Genomic DNA, 19,403 nt, shown 5'->3' on the forward strand with positions numbered 1-19,403 from the left:
ACCCGCACACCCCGCGGGCCCTGCCTCGAGGGGCACCCGGGGAGCCGGGAGGCGCGGCCGAGAGGCTCCGTCGGCCCCGTTCCCTCTCACGGGCTCCGCCTCAGCGGCCCCAAATCCCCCCCTTCCCTCCTCCCGGCGCCAGGCTCGCAGCCGCCGAGCGTTTCGGCGGCAGCACCCGCCCTCCGCCCCCGGGCACCCTCCGCCCCGCGGCGCCCCCCGCCCCGCACGGCCCCCGCCGGGAGGGCTGGGCTGGGCTGCGGGCGGCGGCCCCCGAGCTGCCCGGATCCGCGGAGACAAAAGGGAGGGAGCGAGCAGCAGCGGGAGCCGGGCTGGGGGGGATGCGAGCAACCATGAAAGGCTGGGTCTCCGCCTCCTCCTCCGCTGCTGCCAGAGAGCTGCCGGCTGCTGCCGCCGCTGCTGCTGCTGCTCGGAGGACTACACTGTGAAGGGGGCGGAGGAGAGGCTGGCTGGGTTTGCCGGGCGAAGGTAGAAGGTGTAAAGGGAGAGGCGAGGAGGAAAATGTCTTCTTCGGTGGGGCCCCGCGGCCCTCGCCCACCCACGGTGCCCCCCCCGATGCAGGAGCTGCCCGACCTGAGCCACCTGACGGAGGAGGAGAGGAACATTATTATGGCCGTGATGGACCGGCAGAAAGAAGAGGAAGAGAAAGAAGAGGCCATGCTCAAGTAAGCAGACGCCAGTCATTCATTCACCCAGCCGCTCATTCATGCAGCCGATCGCCGCCGGGCGGCAGCGGGCGCCGCCACCGCGGGGGCCACCCGGTGCCCGGGGGGTGGCTTCGCCCTGCTCGGGGGACTGCCCCCCGGGGACCCCTCTCCGCGGAGCCCCGGTGCCGCCCGCCCCATCAGCTCCCCTCGCCCCTCTGTCCTCTCCCGGCGGGGGCAGCCCGGCGCCGCGGGACGGAGCGGGACGGCGGCCCTCCCCGCCCCCAGGGGGCGGGCGGAAAGCCCGACACGGGGGCGAGGGGCGAGGTGGGATCCCTTTGGGGTCCCCGCAACCCCGCCTCTTCCAGGAGGGGCCGCTGGGTGGGGTTTCCCTGCTCACCGGAGGAGCCGCCGTGCTGCCCCCGCCTGGATCGGCCTCGGATGGCTCCCGAGGCGGGGGGTGAGGCGCCTGCCCCACCGGCCCCAAATGGCCGCCCCGGATGGCCCCAAATGGCCGCCCCGCCGGGCAGCGCCGCGCCCCGCTCCGCCGCCCGCCCGCTCCCGGCGAGGCAGCTCGCTGTGGGGGCCGGCGAGGAGTCTGTAATTAGGGAACGGCCGTAATTAGCCACACGGAGGCCACACGTAATGAGCCGTCGCCGAGGGGCAGGGTGCGTGCTGGCGGGACGGAGGGGAGCTGGGTGTCGGTGGGTGCCATGTTTGGCTTTGGGTGCCCACCGCCCCATCCCTGCCGAGCAACGCGTGTGGTCGCATCTTGTAGCCTCCTCCATCCATGTACCAAATCTCCTGCCGTGAGCGAGGGGAATAAACGGATTGAAGCTGTGGCCTGAGGGGGGAGAAGCAGGGTTCCTCCCCTCCTGACTTCCCCTCGGGCCTGTTCACTTCGTGAGGGGAACGGGAGGGTGGGTGACTGGAATATGCGCAGAGCTCCTGTGTGACCCAGGCCCTCCCTGCCACGGGAGGTGTAGCCTTACCTCACCGCCCGCTAATTGCATGTACGCCTCTGGAAGGGATGCTCGGAAGGTGTGACATAATCTGGGTGTTTCTTTTGGCAGCATTGGAAATACCCGCTCAAACGGTGTGGGTTCCAGCTCTTCCCCGTGGCTGCCTCGAGCCAATGGAAATGCCAAATCCCCGCAGGCTCCTAACTTGTGCCCCGCACACCGCGTGTGATGAAGCGGGGACGGCTGTTCATTATGTCGCCGCCTCTGCCCTTTCTCATCAGTGCCGGGCTCTGAATTTTTGCAGGGCTGGTACGGTGAATACTGAGGCCCAGCTGCTAGCGTTACCTCTTGCCTAGGAGAGGGTCTGAAGGCTGGGATTGTGGTGTTCGGGTCTCAGTCCCAGACGAAGAGCTGCTCCTTACGCTTGGGGTGTGGTTTGTCTTTGAGCTGGGGTGGTAGGAAGGATGTTTTGTGCAGATGCATTGTATCAGTCAATGTGGGGAAACGTGAGTGAAGGATTCCTCTTTAGATTCTATTTATCAGAAGAAAATTAAATAGCCAAGTAGTTCCAAGTTTAAGCTACATTTATCCTTCTTCTGTTCCTTGTCCTCCAGCACAGCTACCTCCCTATAAATATTTAGCTTTTATACCGTGAAGAAGATTACTGGTCCTGTGATGATGCTGTAGAGCAATACTATAAATCTCGCAGTCACTGCAAGAATGAACTTTTGTCAGTAGAGATGGTAATTTCTCAGCCCTATTCTTGTTAATATGGGCTAGAGGATAAATTTTCTTCCTTTTTTTTTTTCTTTTTTAGTTCTGCTTTTCTTTCATATTGGCATTTCTAAATTCTGGACTGATACATGATTTTTTGTATGATTATGAGAATCTTCAGCAGTTTCACTAGGTGAATTTGGGATACTTTAAATATAATTGTTAGAAGAGGTAAAAAATTGCACTATGAATTCAGCTTGAAGTTACTTGATAGTATCTTCAAAGGTTTGTGATACTTAAAAGCTTATTTCTTACAACAGTTGCTTTTAATTTGTGACAATAACTGTCTAGGCCTGAGAAACTGTGATTTTAAATACATCTTTTTTTCTTTAAATAAAGAGCCAGAAATTAATTGAAAGCACATTGGGAAACTTGTAAACCTATATACTCACTTTAGTGATATAGTTGGCTTACAAAAATTAGGTCACAGCACACAGTTGTCATATGGATTCTGATTTGAACGTTACAGAGAACCACTAAATTTTGAGATCATTTACCTTTTCTGTATGCTGAGCACTTAATTTTGTTCTGGGACAAGAGTTGGACACTCTTTCCAGAGAGTAACCCCTGTAGACTGGGTTTTGAGACAAGAATTTACTCCCACAATTTCATAGAGGCTTGTTACAGATATACAGTGACGCTGTACAGATGACACAGCTATATTATAAAAGTCATACATCATCGCTATCCTGTCCTATTATCTTCAGTAAAAGTTGTTCTAATTTTCTGAATGTCTCAGGAAAGCAGCCACCAGTTTTCATGTAAAACCACCTGGCAGAGAAATGTTTCCTTCTGTAACACCCACATACAGATCTGGAACGTCCCCTGGAAGTGAAGCTGATCTGCGTTGCAAACTAGGCTGCATACAGTCCTGGGCTGAGCAGAGGTCTGGTTCACGCTGTCTCATGAATCACGAGGGCTAAAAAGGGTGCAGCATTTCTTGCCTGTTCTGGATGTCGTGATAGCAATACAAGTTTCTAAAACAAGGTTTGTAATTTTCCTTTCCAGCTTTCCTCACAGCAGAAAACTGTAAGGAAGAATTACTGGTCAGACTACTGTATTCCTCAAATGATGGTCATCACCCTGTGGGTCCAAGGGAAATTGAGGTGTTTCTTTGAGTAGATTCTATGGATTTCAGAAGTGAAGGAGATTAGGGTTGTCAATAAAGAGGCCGTGTCCCTCTCCTCCTCCAGGTCTGTCCCTCTCTTCCTGAGCTCTGTTTCTGACTGAGCTAAAAGCCTTCTTGTAAAACCTTGCTGCCAGTTCCTGCTGACATCAGCATGTACTGCAGCGTGCCAACCTGCCAGCAGGGCGATGGGCAATGCCATGATTTCTGGGCTTGCTCTGGAGTGTGGTAACATTCTTCAGTCCTGTGATCTGCGAATACCATGGAGCAACATGTTTGAGGAGATGGGGCTTTTGTGAAAGTTCCCCCTTTTGCTTTTTTTATGAATCGCTGCACCTTGGCATGAAGAACACTTTATTGATAATAATCAATTGCCTTTGAAATTGTAACTTCAATTTCTTTACATGTGAAGGCAAGTTCTGCGTTTTTGTACCATGTCACTAGGTGCTCCTGAGAGCATATTCATGCCGTCATGCCATGGAGTGCAGTCCCAGCTTGGTGTATAGCACTGGAGGATGAAATCCACATGGTCACTTTGATGGTGACCTGGCACTAAGAAGAAATGGAGGCACCTTGAGTGCGGTCCACAGATCTTTCTGTAATGCTGTACCTGAGAAGCTGGATGTCCTGTTTGTCCTGGGCATGTGCAGGCACAGGGGTGCCTTAACTGCTGTCAAGATGTTTGCTGTTTGTCCTATCCTTAAACCTGTTTGAGAGTCAAAAACTATGTTGTCATGTGCCTAAGTCCTCCGAAAGAGCCGAACGTGGACTCAGCTCAAAAACAATGTCACAGCAGTGGCCACTCCTAACATGCAGGTGGCAGGCAGTGCTACTGCTTCTGGCTGCCTTAGGTGGAGTAGCCTAGTGGTCAGGAGGTGGTTGCCTGAGCCCAATGCACTTCTCCATCTGAAGAAATTGTGTCCTAGAGAACTGCTGTTATGTTACAATGTAGTATTTTGGCTCCCTGTACGGAGGAGAGTGAAAAGTTTATGGGCCCAGGAGCCTAACTCGATAATGAGCTCAACAGAAAGCACTCTCTTTGCAGAGAAACTCCCTTGCTCTCATGTTGCATGCATCTGGATACCCAGGGCTGTTAATGTAGCCTTTCTTAGGAGAGTGAGAAAAGTTGGAAGTACTGAATGCCGGAGGACAAGGAGGGAAGTCCTCCTCCCTTCAGCTTCACATTGGTTTTGCCAGGTTTTGTGTGTGTCTCTGATGATTGTAGCCTCTAGCAACTCTCAGCTGGAGCTTCACCTTCCAGCCCCAGGCTTCCACTGCTCCTGTATGTATAACAGTTTGTGAAGGACAGTGGTAGGACTTGAATAAACTATGGCCTCCTCTGCAGACTAATTTATGTTGGAGGCATGTTTTACGTGGTGGGTAGCACTGGAGCTGAAAGAAGAGGCTCATGTTGAGTGGCTGCTTTGTCTAGCCTGAGATGCAGATGTTGAGCAATGGGTGACTCTGATAAGACGAACTAATTGTGGGGCTGAATGAGAAGGAAAGCTTTCAGTGAGGTGAGAAACAAACTGTTATTTGCAAAAAATTAAGAAGAAAAACAAAACACCGTGCCTCTTTGAGGAAAAATGGTTTAAAAGTTTCAAGTGTACATTCAAATGCTAGACAGCCTGAGACAACCGTGTTGTTTGTGGGTATGAGGTACCTCCAAGTGAAACAACCCCAACTAATACACAGCAAATGTCAGTCACAGGCAAATCACAGAACTACATATACTTAGGTGGGTGTTCTTAAGCTGAAGTCTGCTTATGTACGCTTGCGTGCCTTATCTCAGAGGGTTAGTTGGGTACTGTGCACTAAGCATGGCAGATGTCAACACGGAGAGTTGAGTTCCAGTTCTGTCCTGTTGGGGACTCTCGGAGTCCAAAAGGGTCGTACGCTGGGATGGCCAGAGTACTTTTCTCCTCTCCCTGTGGAAAAGTAGCTTATCAAATGGGGAATGGCTATAACTCTGCTTTAGATGAATTTCATCAAGCCAACTTTGAAAGAAGCTTCCTAATTGCAACGACAGTCATTTCCCAAAGCAACTGTAAGTGGGGACAAAAGCTCTTGCTACTCCTATAATGGGATTTGAGAAGAATGGGAAAAAGATTGTTCTTCAAGATATTGGCAATAATTGGAAACTTAACTCAGACATGTAGGAGTTCCCTTGTACTGTTGTAACTCTAGTTGAGTAGCTCTAGTAGAGAAGCTACCAGGTACTCAAAGGCTTCCTAGATCTTGAGAAGGTTATTTCAAGAACTGTCATGGGCGTAACAGTTAATAATTAGGGAGAAGGTTATCCTAACAGCCTGTTTGGGCCATCTGGTGTGGTGTGCAAACTTGATTTTAGTAGAATTCAGCTTTCTAGAATCAGTAGGGATACTGGAGTCATTCACTTCTCAGGGCTGCCAAATCCTGAAGTCAGTTGCCTTTGGTTGGAGTCTCTGCTTATGATCAGGGGATCTTGGGGGATCTGCAGCCCGTGGGGGACCTGTGTTGGAGTAATTCTTGAAGAGCTGCTGCCTGTGGGCAGCCCCTGCAGGCTCGCTTCGGGAAGGACGGCATCCTGTGGGAGGGACCCCACGTGGAGCAGGGGCAGAGAGTGACCGTGAAGGAGCAGCAGAGACAAAGTGTTAGGGACTGACTGCAGCCCCCATTCCCTGTTCCCCTGCACTGCTCAGGGGGAGGAGGTGGAAGAGGGTGGATGGGGGGAAGGTGGTTTTGGCTTACTTTTAATTTCTCACTGTTCTAGTTTGCTAGTGATAGGCAATAAATTATATAAATCTCCCTATGCTGAGTCTGTTTTGCCTGTGACGATAATTGTTGAGTGATCTCCCTGTCCTTATCTCAACCCATGAGCCCTTTCCACTGTATTTTCTTCCCTGTTCCTATGAGGAGGGGGAGAGGGGTTGTGGTGGCGTTCAGCTGCCCAGCAGGGTAAAACCACCACACTGCATAACTGAAGCTTAACAGATTGGCCGGGAGGCTTGTGCTCTTAACCAGTTTCCTGGAGACAGTTTGTTTCCGTCTCCATTTCTCACACTTGGACCACACCTAACATTGGCAGAAAACATTGAATACTGCTTGGAGCACAGTGGCAGATGCTGCCACCCTTATTTTATATTATACTTACAGGCCAAATAAGAATCTAAGTTTCCAAGACATTCTTAGCCTGGCTGCTGTAAACTTGTTGGTGCTGATTCCCCTTCCATAAACACTGGGGAAAGGAGAAGTAGAATCATTCTTCATCCCTTCTGTTGAAACTGGGCCACTTTGCACAAATAAAAGCAAGAGTCATAGGGCCATCATGAGGAAGGCTGTCTTTATACTATCTTTAGGATAAAGATTTTAAAGTCTATCTTTAATCCCACTGGGAAGACAAAAGAAGAATCGAGAGTTCTGGGAACTGCTTGTGCATTTGGCAGTAAGGAATTAAAGGATAAAATAGATAAACAATTCCAAAACTGCCTCCTCTGTTCGTACTCTTTCCATGGTCCCATGAATCTTGCTTTCCTTTTATCATCAAAGGAGACAGAACTGCAGTGAGCTCAGGACTGCAGGGAGGGTATTTGTGGCTTTCAGGGAATTACATAGGACTGAGAACATTTTTTAAAGCAGGAGGGTGGACTGGGTACTACATGCAGTGAAAATGTATGTACAACATGTTTATGTGGTAAGGTACTTGGGAGTCAATCGTTGACTGTTTGCTGAGGGGAGCATCTCACCACCAAGGGAGGAGGAGGAGACTGTCAGCAGACGAGCAGAGTTGTAGGACCTTCCTTAAAAGCTACGAAAGAAGGGGAGGTAATAGGGGATGACTGCCAGCGATAAACATCTCTGCTATGGTCTAGGAATGGGCTTCAGATCTCTACATGCTGAAATTTGGGAATGCCTGGAGTGCAAACTTTTATTCAGAGCACTTTTATATACCCCAATTTTAGCAGGTTTATTGAAATTCATGGGACTTTATTTCTTTGCGTGTGTCTTTTCACATGATTTTCCATGAGAAGCCTCCTAAGCTTCATGCCTGGCTTTGTCGTGTAGGAAGTAACGTTAAGTAAAGTAACTAATACTTTCTGACTTAGAAGTCCATGAATCTGTGAAATCATGGGCATTATCTGTGCCCTGCGGAAGGATGAAGACAAAGACTGGATGAAATTACACGACTGCTGGGCAGGAACTTCTCCAAGTACAGGGTTGTTATAAATCCAGATCTGGGAAGTAATTATGTAGAAGATACCCCTTACCTAGGAGGGGAGGGAACCCTTCTGCTGGTTGTTTCCCTGTACAACAGCAATGTTCTGAGGTGGAGAACAACCTTAAGACACACTTGAGATTCTTGGTCTTATCAATGCCCATTTATTTCTGAGGACTCGTGAAGAATTTTTGGGTACAGGAAAACAAGTAACAAAGATGTAGCATGTTGTCTTCATCAGGCATTTACTGAGCATTTTAAGACTTGAAGTTAATGCCTTAAGAAAAGGCTATTTAAGAAATACTGGCTTAATGTTTGCTGTACTTGTATTCAGGTTTCAACTCAACTTCAACTCTGCTTGAAGTTGAAACTGACAAATAAAATTAAAATTTTATTTTTGGTTGCCAACAGATAGAGCCAGTTAGAATTTCTAGCTTCTCCCTTACTCTGCCTGCTGGTGCTTGCTGCATTGGTTGTCTCCCCCCGTGTCTGCCAGTTTTAATTTCCAGTCAGATTTGGCCTCTTCATCATCCAGGGAACTACAGTGCTGCCATGCAGTTAGGTTTTGGGGGAAAAAAAAAAAACAAAACTTGAGTACCTACAACTTGATTCTAATTTCCAGTGGTGATAAAACCTGCATGGAAATCTTACGTAATCAATTACAAACGCAGGGTGGTTTAGATATATTTCTTTTAATACTTGCATACAATTTACAGTTTCTGTCGTGATTTATCACCTAACAAGGACGGTGTGATTTATCCCAGTCAGATCCATATATTGGATCTGTAAGAATGTAGATAGCTTATCAGATCTCTGTGTTTGTTAAGAGTTACAATTGTTTATCCCCTTTTACAAACTTTACAGATATGATAAAATATTATGCAATGTTTGTGGTGCCTAGTTTTGGACTCTAGGCAGTAAATATTATTCAGAGTTATTTCTAGTTTTCACAACAAACAATAGAAAAGAATACCGCTATCAGTTTGCTTTCGTAATTATTTAGGTAAGACAATTTGCACAAGGCAATGGGATAGCATTATAATTCTTTGTACTTAGAACTGAAGTAATCATCCTCAACGTTTGATTGCATATCAGATACTTAGGTCCAGAGAGAGTTTTAAACAAGATAGCCATGTTCCAAATATACTTTCTGGCACTATTATAGAGGCAAGAAAAGCTATTTGCAATTTTCAGAATAATGACACGCAAAAAAACATTCATACACTCGCCACTTCAGAGACGTGAAGAGACATGGCACAATAAATAGCTGTATCCAGTCAGTTCTAGATTGAATTAGAACATCTGTTTTGGCGCGCATTTCTGAGTTTATTCACATAAGGTGTCTTACTATTTTCAGCATCAGGACTTTGTGCACTGTGCTTATGGTAAGATGGTAAGCATTGTTAATCCTGATGAAAACTGGAGTTTGTGGGATTTTTTTTTTTCAGATATCTGTAATAAAAATGGATAGTGTTTGAAATATTCCAATTTTTTTGGTAAGTCTTTCCCATATTAAGCCCTCTTGGCATCACGGAATGGATGAACCTAGCACATAGAGCTATACTTTTTAATGAAGACCTTGTGGATCTAGCAAAGTGACTGTTTTGAATCTTGAGGATCTGTGGTGTAACCAAAGAATAGTTTCTTCTGTATTTTGGTCTTTAGATAAAGACCGGTTTGTAGTTACAATGGTGGTTTAAATGCCTTGTATCAAAATACAGATACTTACTTTAAGCTTCTTAATTGAGAGCTATTTTTTAAATCTTCATTAGGTGAAGTTTATTAGGACATTCCTTATGAATGCAACACAGCCCAAGCACGCTATTTTGGTGCTAGTACTATTATATTGCAGAGAAAGTCTACTATTATACCAAGAAATAGAGTTCTCTCTTTATTCTGAGAATTTCTGATGGAAGTCTTCACGTACTTGGATGATCTAAGCATGAAGTGTCTTCTAAAATGTTTATCTTGGTTACCAGTACTGCATACTCTGAACTGACGAAACAAAGAAATTCTGTACCTATGAGTCTGTCTACTTCTTACTCTAGGAGGTCTAATAAAAGATACTACATCTTCTTACAAACCTAGTTTGGTCTACCAGGATAGCAAACATGACAAATTTCATAGCTAGTGCCTTTTACGTACGTTTTTGTAAAATACATATTCATTCTCAGGTCGTTGAATATACTATGAAGGCTTCAAAATAGTGATTTTGAGTTAGGATTTTGCAATATTTATATTGGTACTTAGTTCTTGTTCCAGACATTTAGCAAACCTACAGTCCTATACAATACAAGCAACCTGAAAATTTAACTATGCGCTATTTGCATCAGGATGTATTAATCGTGTGGAAGTATTCTGCAGATCAAATGCTTAATAATAGGACTTTCGAGAGAAATGACAATGAAGCAGTTTATGTAACAAAAGGTCATTTTTGAGCTGGATGATTGGATACGTTTAGTTGTCTTTCTAGCAATGATTTGTTAGTATAACTTTTTTTTTATGGATACCACTGGTCTTAGAAAAAGCATCAAGACCTAAGGAAAGCCAAACAGAATACCTGGCTTAGCTTTCTAATCTGCTTTTTTTTTTCATACAATTTCTTTAGCACTTGCATGTACTAAGAAAGCAGAGTCATTTTTCATTTATATTCATTATTCTCTCGGTTTTTAATTAGCTTTTCATGTGAAGTTACTTTCAAAATAAAGCCATAGCACTTTTGCATATTTGCTGTATTTAGAGTCATTTTGACATTTGATATCAGGAAGCTAAATTTTGTACTGATTAAATGAAATCGCACAGATATAGATGAAAACAATGCGGAAGCTTGAGCTGTGAAAGGATGTGAACAATCTGCGATTATTTTAGCTAATGTAGGTGATTAGACCATTTGGTACTGTTGTTTATTGCAAAAATGCTGACTTTGCTTGAAAACCCTAAGCTATATTGTTAAACCTTCTGCCACGCAGCAATGTGTTTTTTAGCTGTAGATGCCGAGCAGCCAGGCAGGTGGTTGATAAAGTGCCGAGTGCAGGAGGCTAGGCAGTTGGAAGAAAGGACAGAATTTATGAGAACTCTAGATCATCCTAGTTTAGCTCTATTGATTTTGGCCCTGGATGCCACCTGCAAAGTATCAGGGTAATGGGTTTGCGTTTTATGGATGAGAATTACAAGAGACTTTATATGTGTATGTGCGCTTGTGCCTAAGAATATGGAACCAGGCCGTACGGAAATATGTACAAGCTGTTTTATAGGCTTTAATTGCAACATTATGTTGCTTAGTGTTGCTTGATATATGCAGAGTGCATTGGTGAAATTTGATCGGGAGCTGAAAATGGGGAGCAATTCTGCCTGCGGTCCTATTACGGTGACAGGTGACGCAGTTAAGCAAGTTGCTGCCATGGGCCAGCAAACAGTTGTATTGCTGGGGTCCTGTGCCTGGGCTGAGCCTGATTAACTTCCACGAGTGTCTGCCTCGGAACAAGTGCCACCGAAAGCACATCTGTTAGCTGGAGTAAGACTCAATTGGTGTTTAGTCTTTTAGATGGGATACTGCCCTGCAAGTCTTTCGTTTTGTAGAAGGAAGCACATTTTTCTCGAATGCATTCAGTAACTGTTTCATTATTCTCCAAACTTTGTGTAAAAAGTAAAATTCAGAAAAGTGAAACTAAGGCATAGCTACCCACGTTTCTGGGAGAAAAAAAACTATCACTGTACCAAAGCATATTTCTGTTTCTTTAAATTACTTTTTGTTTTGTTTACCCCTAATTTCCTTCAATCTTAATCATATATTTTATTTTTCTTTGTTTTCTCCAAAAAGTTGTTTTTCAGTGTACTCATAGAAAGGAACTGCGTCCCCTCAGAGGTGGAGATTGTGGAGTTATATGAATTGATTCTGATGGCGTATATGTAAAAAGCGTGTAAATTCCTTTGAGATTAAATGCAGGGTGCATTTTTCTTATATTTTAGAGCAAAATTAGAATTGATTTTTTAATGTGAAATCTATTCTAAGAATATAGAGCCTCACTAACATATTACGATTCTTCTATTTTGTGTTTTTAGATGATTTGATATTGATTGTAGTTTTAAATTTAAAAGCTCTCACATTTATAAGGAAAACCTTCATGTAATTTAATTAGTAAATTTTTGGTAAGACTGCATTATCTTAAAGCGAAATACCCTCCCTTTAAAAAGTCTTTCGCGACCAATTGTATAACTCACTGTAAAATATGTTTCACTGAACTTTTTGGACTGGAGTGACCAGTTCAATGAATCAGCAGTGAATTTACAGGTCTAGTCGCCTCTAACATCCCTCTTCTGGTGGTGGTGTTTCAAGTTCTAATCTTGTCCCTGTCTGAGCAGATTTCAGTGGTCCATGTGGAAAAGGAGCCGGGAAGTTCTAGTTACATGCCAGGTGACACAGTGCTCCTCCTTTCATCCGGCCATAGTGATGTGAGTCTTCCTTTTCTGGTATTTATCCAATATGGGATTGAAAATAAATAAGCTGAGGTTTCCTTGAGGTAAACTAGAATTAGTGAAAATGAGGGAAAACTCTTGAGGAGAACAGCAACAATTATAGAGCTTACTATTACTGAGGAGCTTCGTCCTCTTATTTTTCAAAGGGTTTGCAATTTGGCAATAGTTCCAGCTCTCTACTTCTGGAACTGATTGTCAGATATATTTTTTGTCTGCATTTAAATGTTTGCCTTATTTCTGTCAAATCAAGACCTTGTCAGTGTAATACATAGCTTCTGTCACCTTCGGGTGGATTACTGCAATATATTGTACGTGGGATTACCCTTGAAGACAACCCTGTTAATCTCGTATTGTGCTTTTTTATTTTTCCCTCTGCTTGCTATTGCACGTATTTCAGGTTAAAGCAGAGCTTGCCTTCCAGCCTGCTGGTAGAAGAGTGGAGGTCAACTGAGACTGCACAAGTAGAGAAGACAGGGAACTTCCACGTACGGGTTTCGTGGAGGGCCTCTAAATTTGAGAACTTCTTATGGTAGTCAAAAAGGTGATGAACTTCCTCTGAGGGCAACTCTCTTGTTATGTGAAAGTTGCAGAGGTGGATAGGATCTAATCTTCCTGGCGATTTACTTAAGTGTTAAATGCCAGGTGTTAAATTTGAAGACAGGCCCTTGCATGTCTGGCATTCATAAATAAACCAAGGAATCAATAAGTAACTTCTGCAACTGCCACCCTTTTGACTCACTTGTCAGAGGCCAAAAACTGAATGAACAAGAAAACTGAAAGGGTTTTCTCTGAAAGAAAAGGGAAAGTAGTGTTTCTTCCAGGTTAAAACTGAGGCCGCTGAGAGTACAGGAGTATGGGAAAGCTTCTTTTTTTCCCCTGTATTACCTTGGTTGGTCTAAATCTAGCAGTTCGAAGGTTTTTATTTTTTAATACTGTGGGACTGAGGGTATGTCTACGATGACTGGTGGACTGATGGCAGCAAGGAAGCCGTGCTTGTGCTCTCTTTGACCTACAGAGCACAGGTTGCAGTGGAGTGAGGGGTGAGAGGAGGGAGCTGGATCGGACCAACGTGCTGCGATGCCTGGTTTCCCTGCCTCGTGGCAACTGCAGACAGCATTGCCTCTGCTTGTGGGGGAACAGGAGGAACCAGAGATGTAGAGGGAGCCTTCCTGTGGTGGTTTCTCTCCCAGGATGGGGTGTAAGTGTCTGAACACAGGTGTCTGCTTCCATCCATGAAGTCCAGTGGTACCCTTCCTACTTGAGCTGGGCCCCTCTCGCCCAGGAGAGGAGTTGCCTGTCAGTCCTGTGTTGTGTCTGCACAGGCCCATGTGGACACCGGGGGTACCACATGGTGTTTCAGAAGGTTTTGCTTAGGCCTTTGCATTCCTTTGGTTCCCAGCTCTACTGAGGGCAAGGAGAAGGCTGTGAGAGAAGGCTGGGAAGCTGGTTGCTTCTTTAAACAAGGAGAGGTCAGGAGCAGGCTCTGATTTCGGGAGCTGACTGATGGTAACCTCCCTCAGGCACATCCTGTAGGTGCTTCCTCATCTGGAAGCTGCCCTGGGATCATCCTGGTTTTGTTGCTGGACATAGCAACTATGAAAGCTTCAGCTCATTTGACCGACCTAATTGTGTTTCAGACCTGTATGACAGCCTGCCACTTTCTCCAGATCCCTTCTGTTGGATTTTTGGGGTCTCTCTTTCCTTTGGGGAACTATCGTTTCTCATACAATGTATTATGGCTATTTGAGATACGAGCATGTTTCCCTCTACCTGACGGAACTAGTACCTAGTCAATGTGAATTATCACTGAACTGGCCTTGGTGAAACTGAGATACTTTGATAAAATCCTTATTTTATTTTATTTTTAGTTCTGAGTCTCATGATAGCTAAGGTGTTTCAAGTGTCCTCACGAAGTAACCACCAGATTAATGAATGGTGCTGCAAAATGGTTGGCGTTTTGCGTTGGGCTGGCAGGGCTGCTCGCTGGAAGAACTGTGGTTGCTTAGCTGCCACGGGAGAGGAGAAACGAAGAGAGGAGAACATGGGAGCGCAGACTGCGGCCTTGTGAGGGACAGCAGGAACAGGGAAACTGCAAGCGAGTGAGTGGGAAACAAGAAGAAAACGCACGTCACTTAAGGCACGGAAGATTGAACTCGGAGGACGTGTAGGCAGGTCTGCAGGGATCAAACAGAGGAAGAACGTATGACGTGAGAGAGATAGGAGGGGAAGGCTGGAATTAGCTGGGATGGGAGCCTGGAAGTGGGCTGTGAGTGATGCAGCTGCCTATTTGTCTAGCACAGAACGAGCATAAGATAGCACTTCTGCACCCTGGTAATGAAAAGTGATGGATCCTTTGGTAACGGACCTGGGACTTGTGTATTTATGTGTCCCTTTCACTTTGAATTTGAACTTTAGATGGTTAAGCACACAAATCAGGAGGAGGTGAACGTTTATTTTCAGTCTGAAAGTAAATGAATTAAAAGGCAAGTAGAAAATAAAAAGGTTGAGAAATGCTCAGTGTGTGAGCCAGTCTCATGGCTGTGAAGGGAGGGGTCTGAGCCACTTGGTGCCGAAGCTCAGGGTCTGGCAGTGCCACTTCCTCGGCTTTCTGCTGGCTTAAGTGTCACAGGGAGGGCATCCCAAAACACAGGGGTGCTTGACCAGGAAAGGGCTGGACATCTCAGTGCATTGGAATTGAACATTCCCAGAAACGCAGCATTTTATAGTATTGCTGGGCTATTTTTGGGCTGCCCCTAGCTTCTTGTTGGAATGCAGGTCCATGTAAGAGGTGGGATCTGGTGTGACAAGGAGGAGGGTGGGTAGGTCTCCTCCTTAAGTTAGTAGCAGAGCCCAGCCATGTTCCCAAACCCGACAGTAGTAATCCAGATTACCACTTTTCAAAACAATTTGCCTTGTTAATTCAGTCTCGGAATTTTTGGGCCCTTTTGATTTTGGATTTTTGGAATTTGCTTTAATCTTGTCGCTTCTAAGAAGACGGCTGCTTCTGGTTAGGAAAGGGTCCCTTCTGTCACAGGAGCTGTATGGCAGAGGGTTGTGGAAAGGCTCCACACCAGGAGTTTGCCTTCTTACCAGCGTAAACAGACAAAAGGGAGATGAGGTATAACTAACATGAGTGGATCAGCTATAAGGCAGCACTAAATATTATGTTAGTCTCAAGGTTTACAGGCAGGGTGCCATGTCCCCTGTGTCTGTCCAGCCTTGTCATCTCCAGCCTGACATATTGGAAGTTCAGTGCATGTACAGATTAATCTGTGCAGGCTCAGTGCCTGAGGGAATGGTGTGTGTTTGTGTGCTTTTGTTTTTAATTAAAGGTGGCATCCCTGCTTTTCGGGTGGGTGAAGAATTGAGTTAAGAGGGATCAGCTAAATGGAAAGAAAAAAGGAGCAAAGGATGCTGAAGTTTGAGGAGAGGGTACAAAAGATTAAGCAGGTGAGGAAGAAGAACAACGGGGACAAAAAGATCACAGCGCAGCAGAGAGTTTAATGAAAACTGTAGAGAGCGCTCTGAATATCTAAGGGTCCCTGCTTTGCTGAATAAGCAGCTGCATTTGGCCAGGAGTTTTCTCTGGTACTGTTCTGTAGTTATTGCCCAGTACCACACTGTGCTGGGCAGGGCTAACTATTCAGTCCCCAACCCATGCGTGGAGATCTCCTTGGAATGTGTGTATTATATAGTACTATGTGCTCCTCTGTGGGTCTGTATGCAGTAGTAATAACAACTGTCTCATGTTAGTTGTTTCGTAATAGCTCTTGTAAATTCTCTGTTGCACCAGTAACAGCTGAAGCACAAAGAGGTAAGGAAACAGGCACAGACCTCTCTGCAGAGGAGCCTGAAGTAGAATTGAAACCTCCTGAATCCTGCTTCAGCTGCTCAGGACACGAAAGTATCCAGGAGGGCTTGTCTGAAGCACAGGTGAGACGAGAAGCCACCTCTCTTAGCAGTTATTTAGTAGTGATAGAAGTGGATTTGGGACTGAGAAACGTTACTCATCAGCAATAGTTGTTTGCCGATAAAACTGGTAGGTTTGTAAGGCCTCATTCTTTCAATGCTGTGGAGTGAGAAAGCAAATTGGACAGCATTAGAAACCTTTGGCTGCTCCAGTATTTTAATATGAGTCACATGGGTGCACTATCTCATGGATCGCAGAGCGTCACTTGGGATGAGCATACATGATGGCAGGTAGCCTTATTTTGCTCCCTGTGCTCTTTTGTATCTGGGGCCTGCTTGACTGCTTCTAGAACTGATCCTGCCACCTGGAATATCAGGCTGTTCCTCTGCATTTTCCGCAATGCCACAGTGGAAACAGAGGGGAGAGAGGAAATGGTGTCTAAACCCTATTGATGTAGGCTATAAGTCTCTGCCTTGATCCTGCACTGCCTCATGCTACGTACTCTGAAACAGCTGGGAAGGGGAAGAGGACACAGAGGAGGACACATTTGCAGCGGGATTCTTTATTACCCTTTTTCTCAATGTAGAAGAACCTGTTTGCCTTTAGTATAAAACTTAGTTTTACTAAGACCTGGAAACTCAGTAGTAGTGGTTAACACAGAACTAAACCTTGACTCTCCTGGGCTGCTCTAGCTGTTTCTTTTCTAGATGTTGTAGAAAGTACAAGTTATCCAAACCACGAAGAGAAACAGATAATCGGTAGTGTCTTCCTGCATCTTGGCAGCCAAAAGATAGATATGAAAGAGGCAAAAAAGTTGATTGATGCTAAATTTGGGAGGGGTTGCAATCTGGCACTAAACTTAGCAAACGTAATTGTTCTGAGACTGCTGCTGACCACAAGCGTGCACAGTGTGACATTCACTAGACAAAAAAAAGGGGGGCGGGGAGCAAAACAAAACTAAAAGTGGGAGAGAATGAGATGTAAGTAAGTTGACCTGATAGGGAAAAAGGTTGAGGGACCTGGGATATCTTGGGGGTTGTACTAAAGAAGGAGGTTTTCCCAGCAGAGCACTGCAGTTGGTCCTTTTCTCGTCCATCTGATTTCTGGAGAGCTGGTTCAGATGGGTATTTCAGATCTGAGATATGTTGTAGTCCAGGACTGACAGTTCTGTATTTCCTCCCTGACTTACAGAATCAGCACCGAGATGATCAAAATTGTGACATCAGCCACTTGGTTTATCAGTGACACCTTGCATCTGTGCCAAGGTGCATCTGCTAGCTTTGAAATTTGCAGTTTCAAGGAGTCAAGGTGACTGCCTCTCACAGATGCCTATCAGAAGATGCAGTGCTTCTAGCTTCAGCCTGAACCAGCCACATCATGGTCCTCTGAGGTGTCTGTCGTTGATACGGTGTGATCGATATCACAAGAGATGCTGTGATGGGTATCGCAATCGCAGCTCCTAGGTCCTAGTGGTCATCCTTCACAAGAGTAAGGTGATGAATTCTGCTGTTCTTCTGAAAACATTTATTTTCAGTTAATATAAAGTACCTGAAAGGTACTTTACAAAGGTACTTTACAAAGGCCTGTGATACTGAGTTGTCTAATCACAGCTCATGTGCAGTACCCAGAGCTTGTGCTGGGGTCAGGCAGTTCTGGAGGCATAACTCCAAGATGAGTAAGGATTCATTTACCAGATTTTTGGTGCTTTTGATTGGACTTCGAGGGTAGGAGTTTGCCAGAAGTGCTAACTGTGATGGAAGCTTACTAATTCAGCTGCTTATTTGCCAAAAATTACAGTCAGAGCATCTAATTTTTTTATTATTTATTTTTTCAAAGATGCACTGAGCTGCCACAATACTTTATGTAAATGTAGCTGTTAGACTTGTGACATTCTGTGACAAGTGTCTGCAGCAATTATCAGTCATTGTCATCCAGAAAATTTGTCATTGTTCTGTTACTGCTACTCTGAGATTCATATTTTGTGATTTCACTTTAAGAAAGAATCAGTCTGGATGTTAAGTTATTGGACAGAGACTTGAGATCCAATTAACCTTCGTGTGCCACCACTCCAGACAACTTTGAATCTGCCTATGCCTCAGTTCTGTATTTGTTAACTTGAGATGATGCTTTTGTCTCCCTTTCCTTAGGTTGTTTTGTTTCAGTGACACTCCTTTCCTATGTGCTCGGATAGTCTCCACGCTTTACTCCAGTGAATTTGTGATCTCTGCGGAGGTCTCAGGGTGTGGTGCCGCAAGACAAAGCGATAACAGTAACTCCAAATAACCAGCATTATGCTACCTGTTTGGGGAGAGGATCTGTTTTCATTGACATCTGGCTCTGACTTTGTTCTGTCTATCAAAATTTAAGCAGTGTCTAGGGTTCTGCTGCAAGGGTGGCTGCCTGCTGGGTAGCTGAGCCTCATCCTTCGTTCAAGGTGATAATTTCCTAAGGATCAGATATGCATGCAAATCATTCTGGCAAAAGAAGATACAGATCTATCGGATAGGATACACAGTGCAGGGAATAACTATTTGATGATGGTACTTTAATAGCAAGTTAAACACTTTGTGTTTGCTAAAAGGGTTCATGGTTGTTGCTCTTAAACTTGGAAATTTCATGTCGTTAATTCAGTTGGGTAGTGCATCTTCTACATCATTTACCAAAACATCGTTGAGAATCCACTTGAGTCGCCCCACTTGATTTTTCTGTCCAAAGTTGGTCGTGCAGATAGGTGACGTATCCAAATGCTGACTAATTGAGCGGCACTTTGGCAAGACCACATCCAGATTGTTGCAGTCTCCAGGTTTTAATAGCGAAACACAGAGCCCATTGTTTGGATTTGAAGTGTGTGCTCCCTGCATGTTGCAAAGTTATTTGTGACTTTGTACAGCTTTGAAACACTTAACGATCAGCATTTCTTCATGTGTTGAAATTTCATGCTTTGGTGTTTGATGACAGCAAACATTGTTCACCGCATGAACAGGGAGCGCGGTTAACAAAGCTGTATTTGCATAATAATGCACTCCATGAGATGATGGGAGTGAACAGAATGTTCAAACATCACCTGGTCTTTTTTCATTACAAGAGATGGAGGCAAACAGTGACCTAAGATGAGAGCTGTTAACCCATGTATTAATCTTCGGCCATGTTTGCAATGGTTTAAAAGGCAGACTTGGACTATTGCTCTGAAGGTAAGTTTTTACTTTGTACATAATTATGCAAGCTTTGTGCTGTACACTAAAATATTTATTTTCCTCTAAGTCATATTTGTAATGTCACTCAAGGCCCAGTTGTTGAG

At 44.9% G+C, this 19,403-nt stretch overlaps 1 protein-coding gene across 15 annotated transcripts in view; it reads left to right on the plus strand.

Moving 5' to 3' along the window:
- The first annotated feature begins 240 nt into the window (after positions 1-240).
- Positions 241-19,403, plus strand: part of RIMS1 (regulating synaptic membrane exocytosis 1) — a 317,035-nt gene continuing 297,872 nt past the window's right edge. For all 15 annotated transcript variants that reach the window (XM_040552091.1, XM_040552071.1, XM_040552073.1 and 12 more), the window contains exon 1: positions 241-683. In XM_040552091.1, the coding sequence (XP_040408025.1) occupies positions 520-683 (164 nt within the window). In that variant the 5' untranslated portion in view covers positions 241-519. The remainder of the gene's footprint in view (positions 684-19,403) is intronic.

This window comes from Cygnus olor, chromosome 3, assembly GCF_009769625.2.
Source record: "Cygnus olor isolate bCygOlo1 chromosome 3, bCygOlo1.pri.v2, whole genome shotgun sequence".
In the NCBI taxonomy this organism is placed as follows: Eukaryota; Metazoa; Chordata; class Aves; order Anseriformes; family Anatidae; genus Cygnus; species Cygnus olor.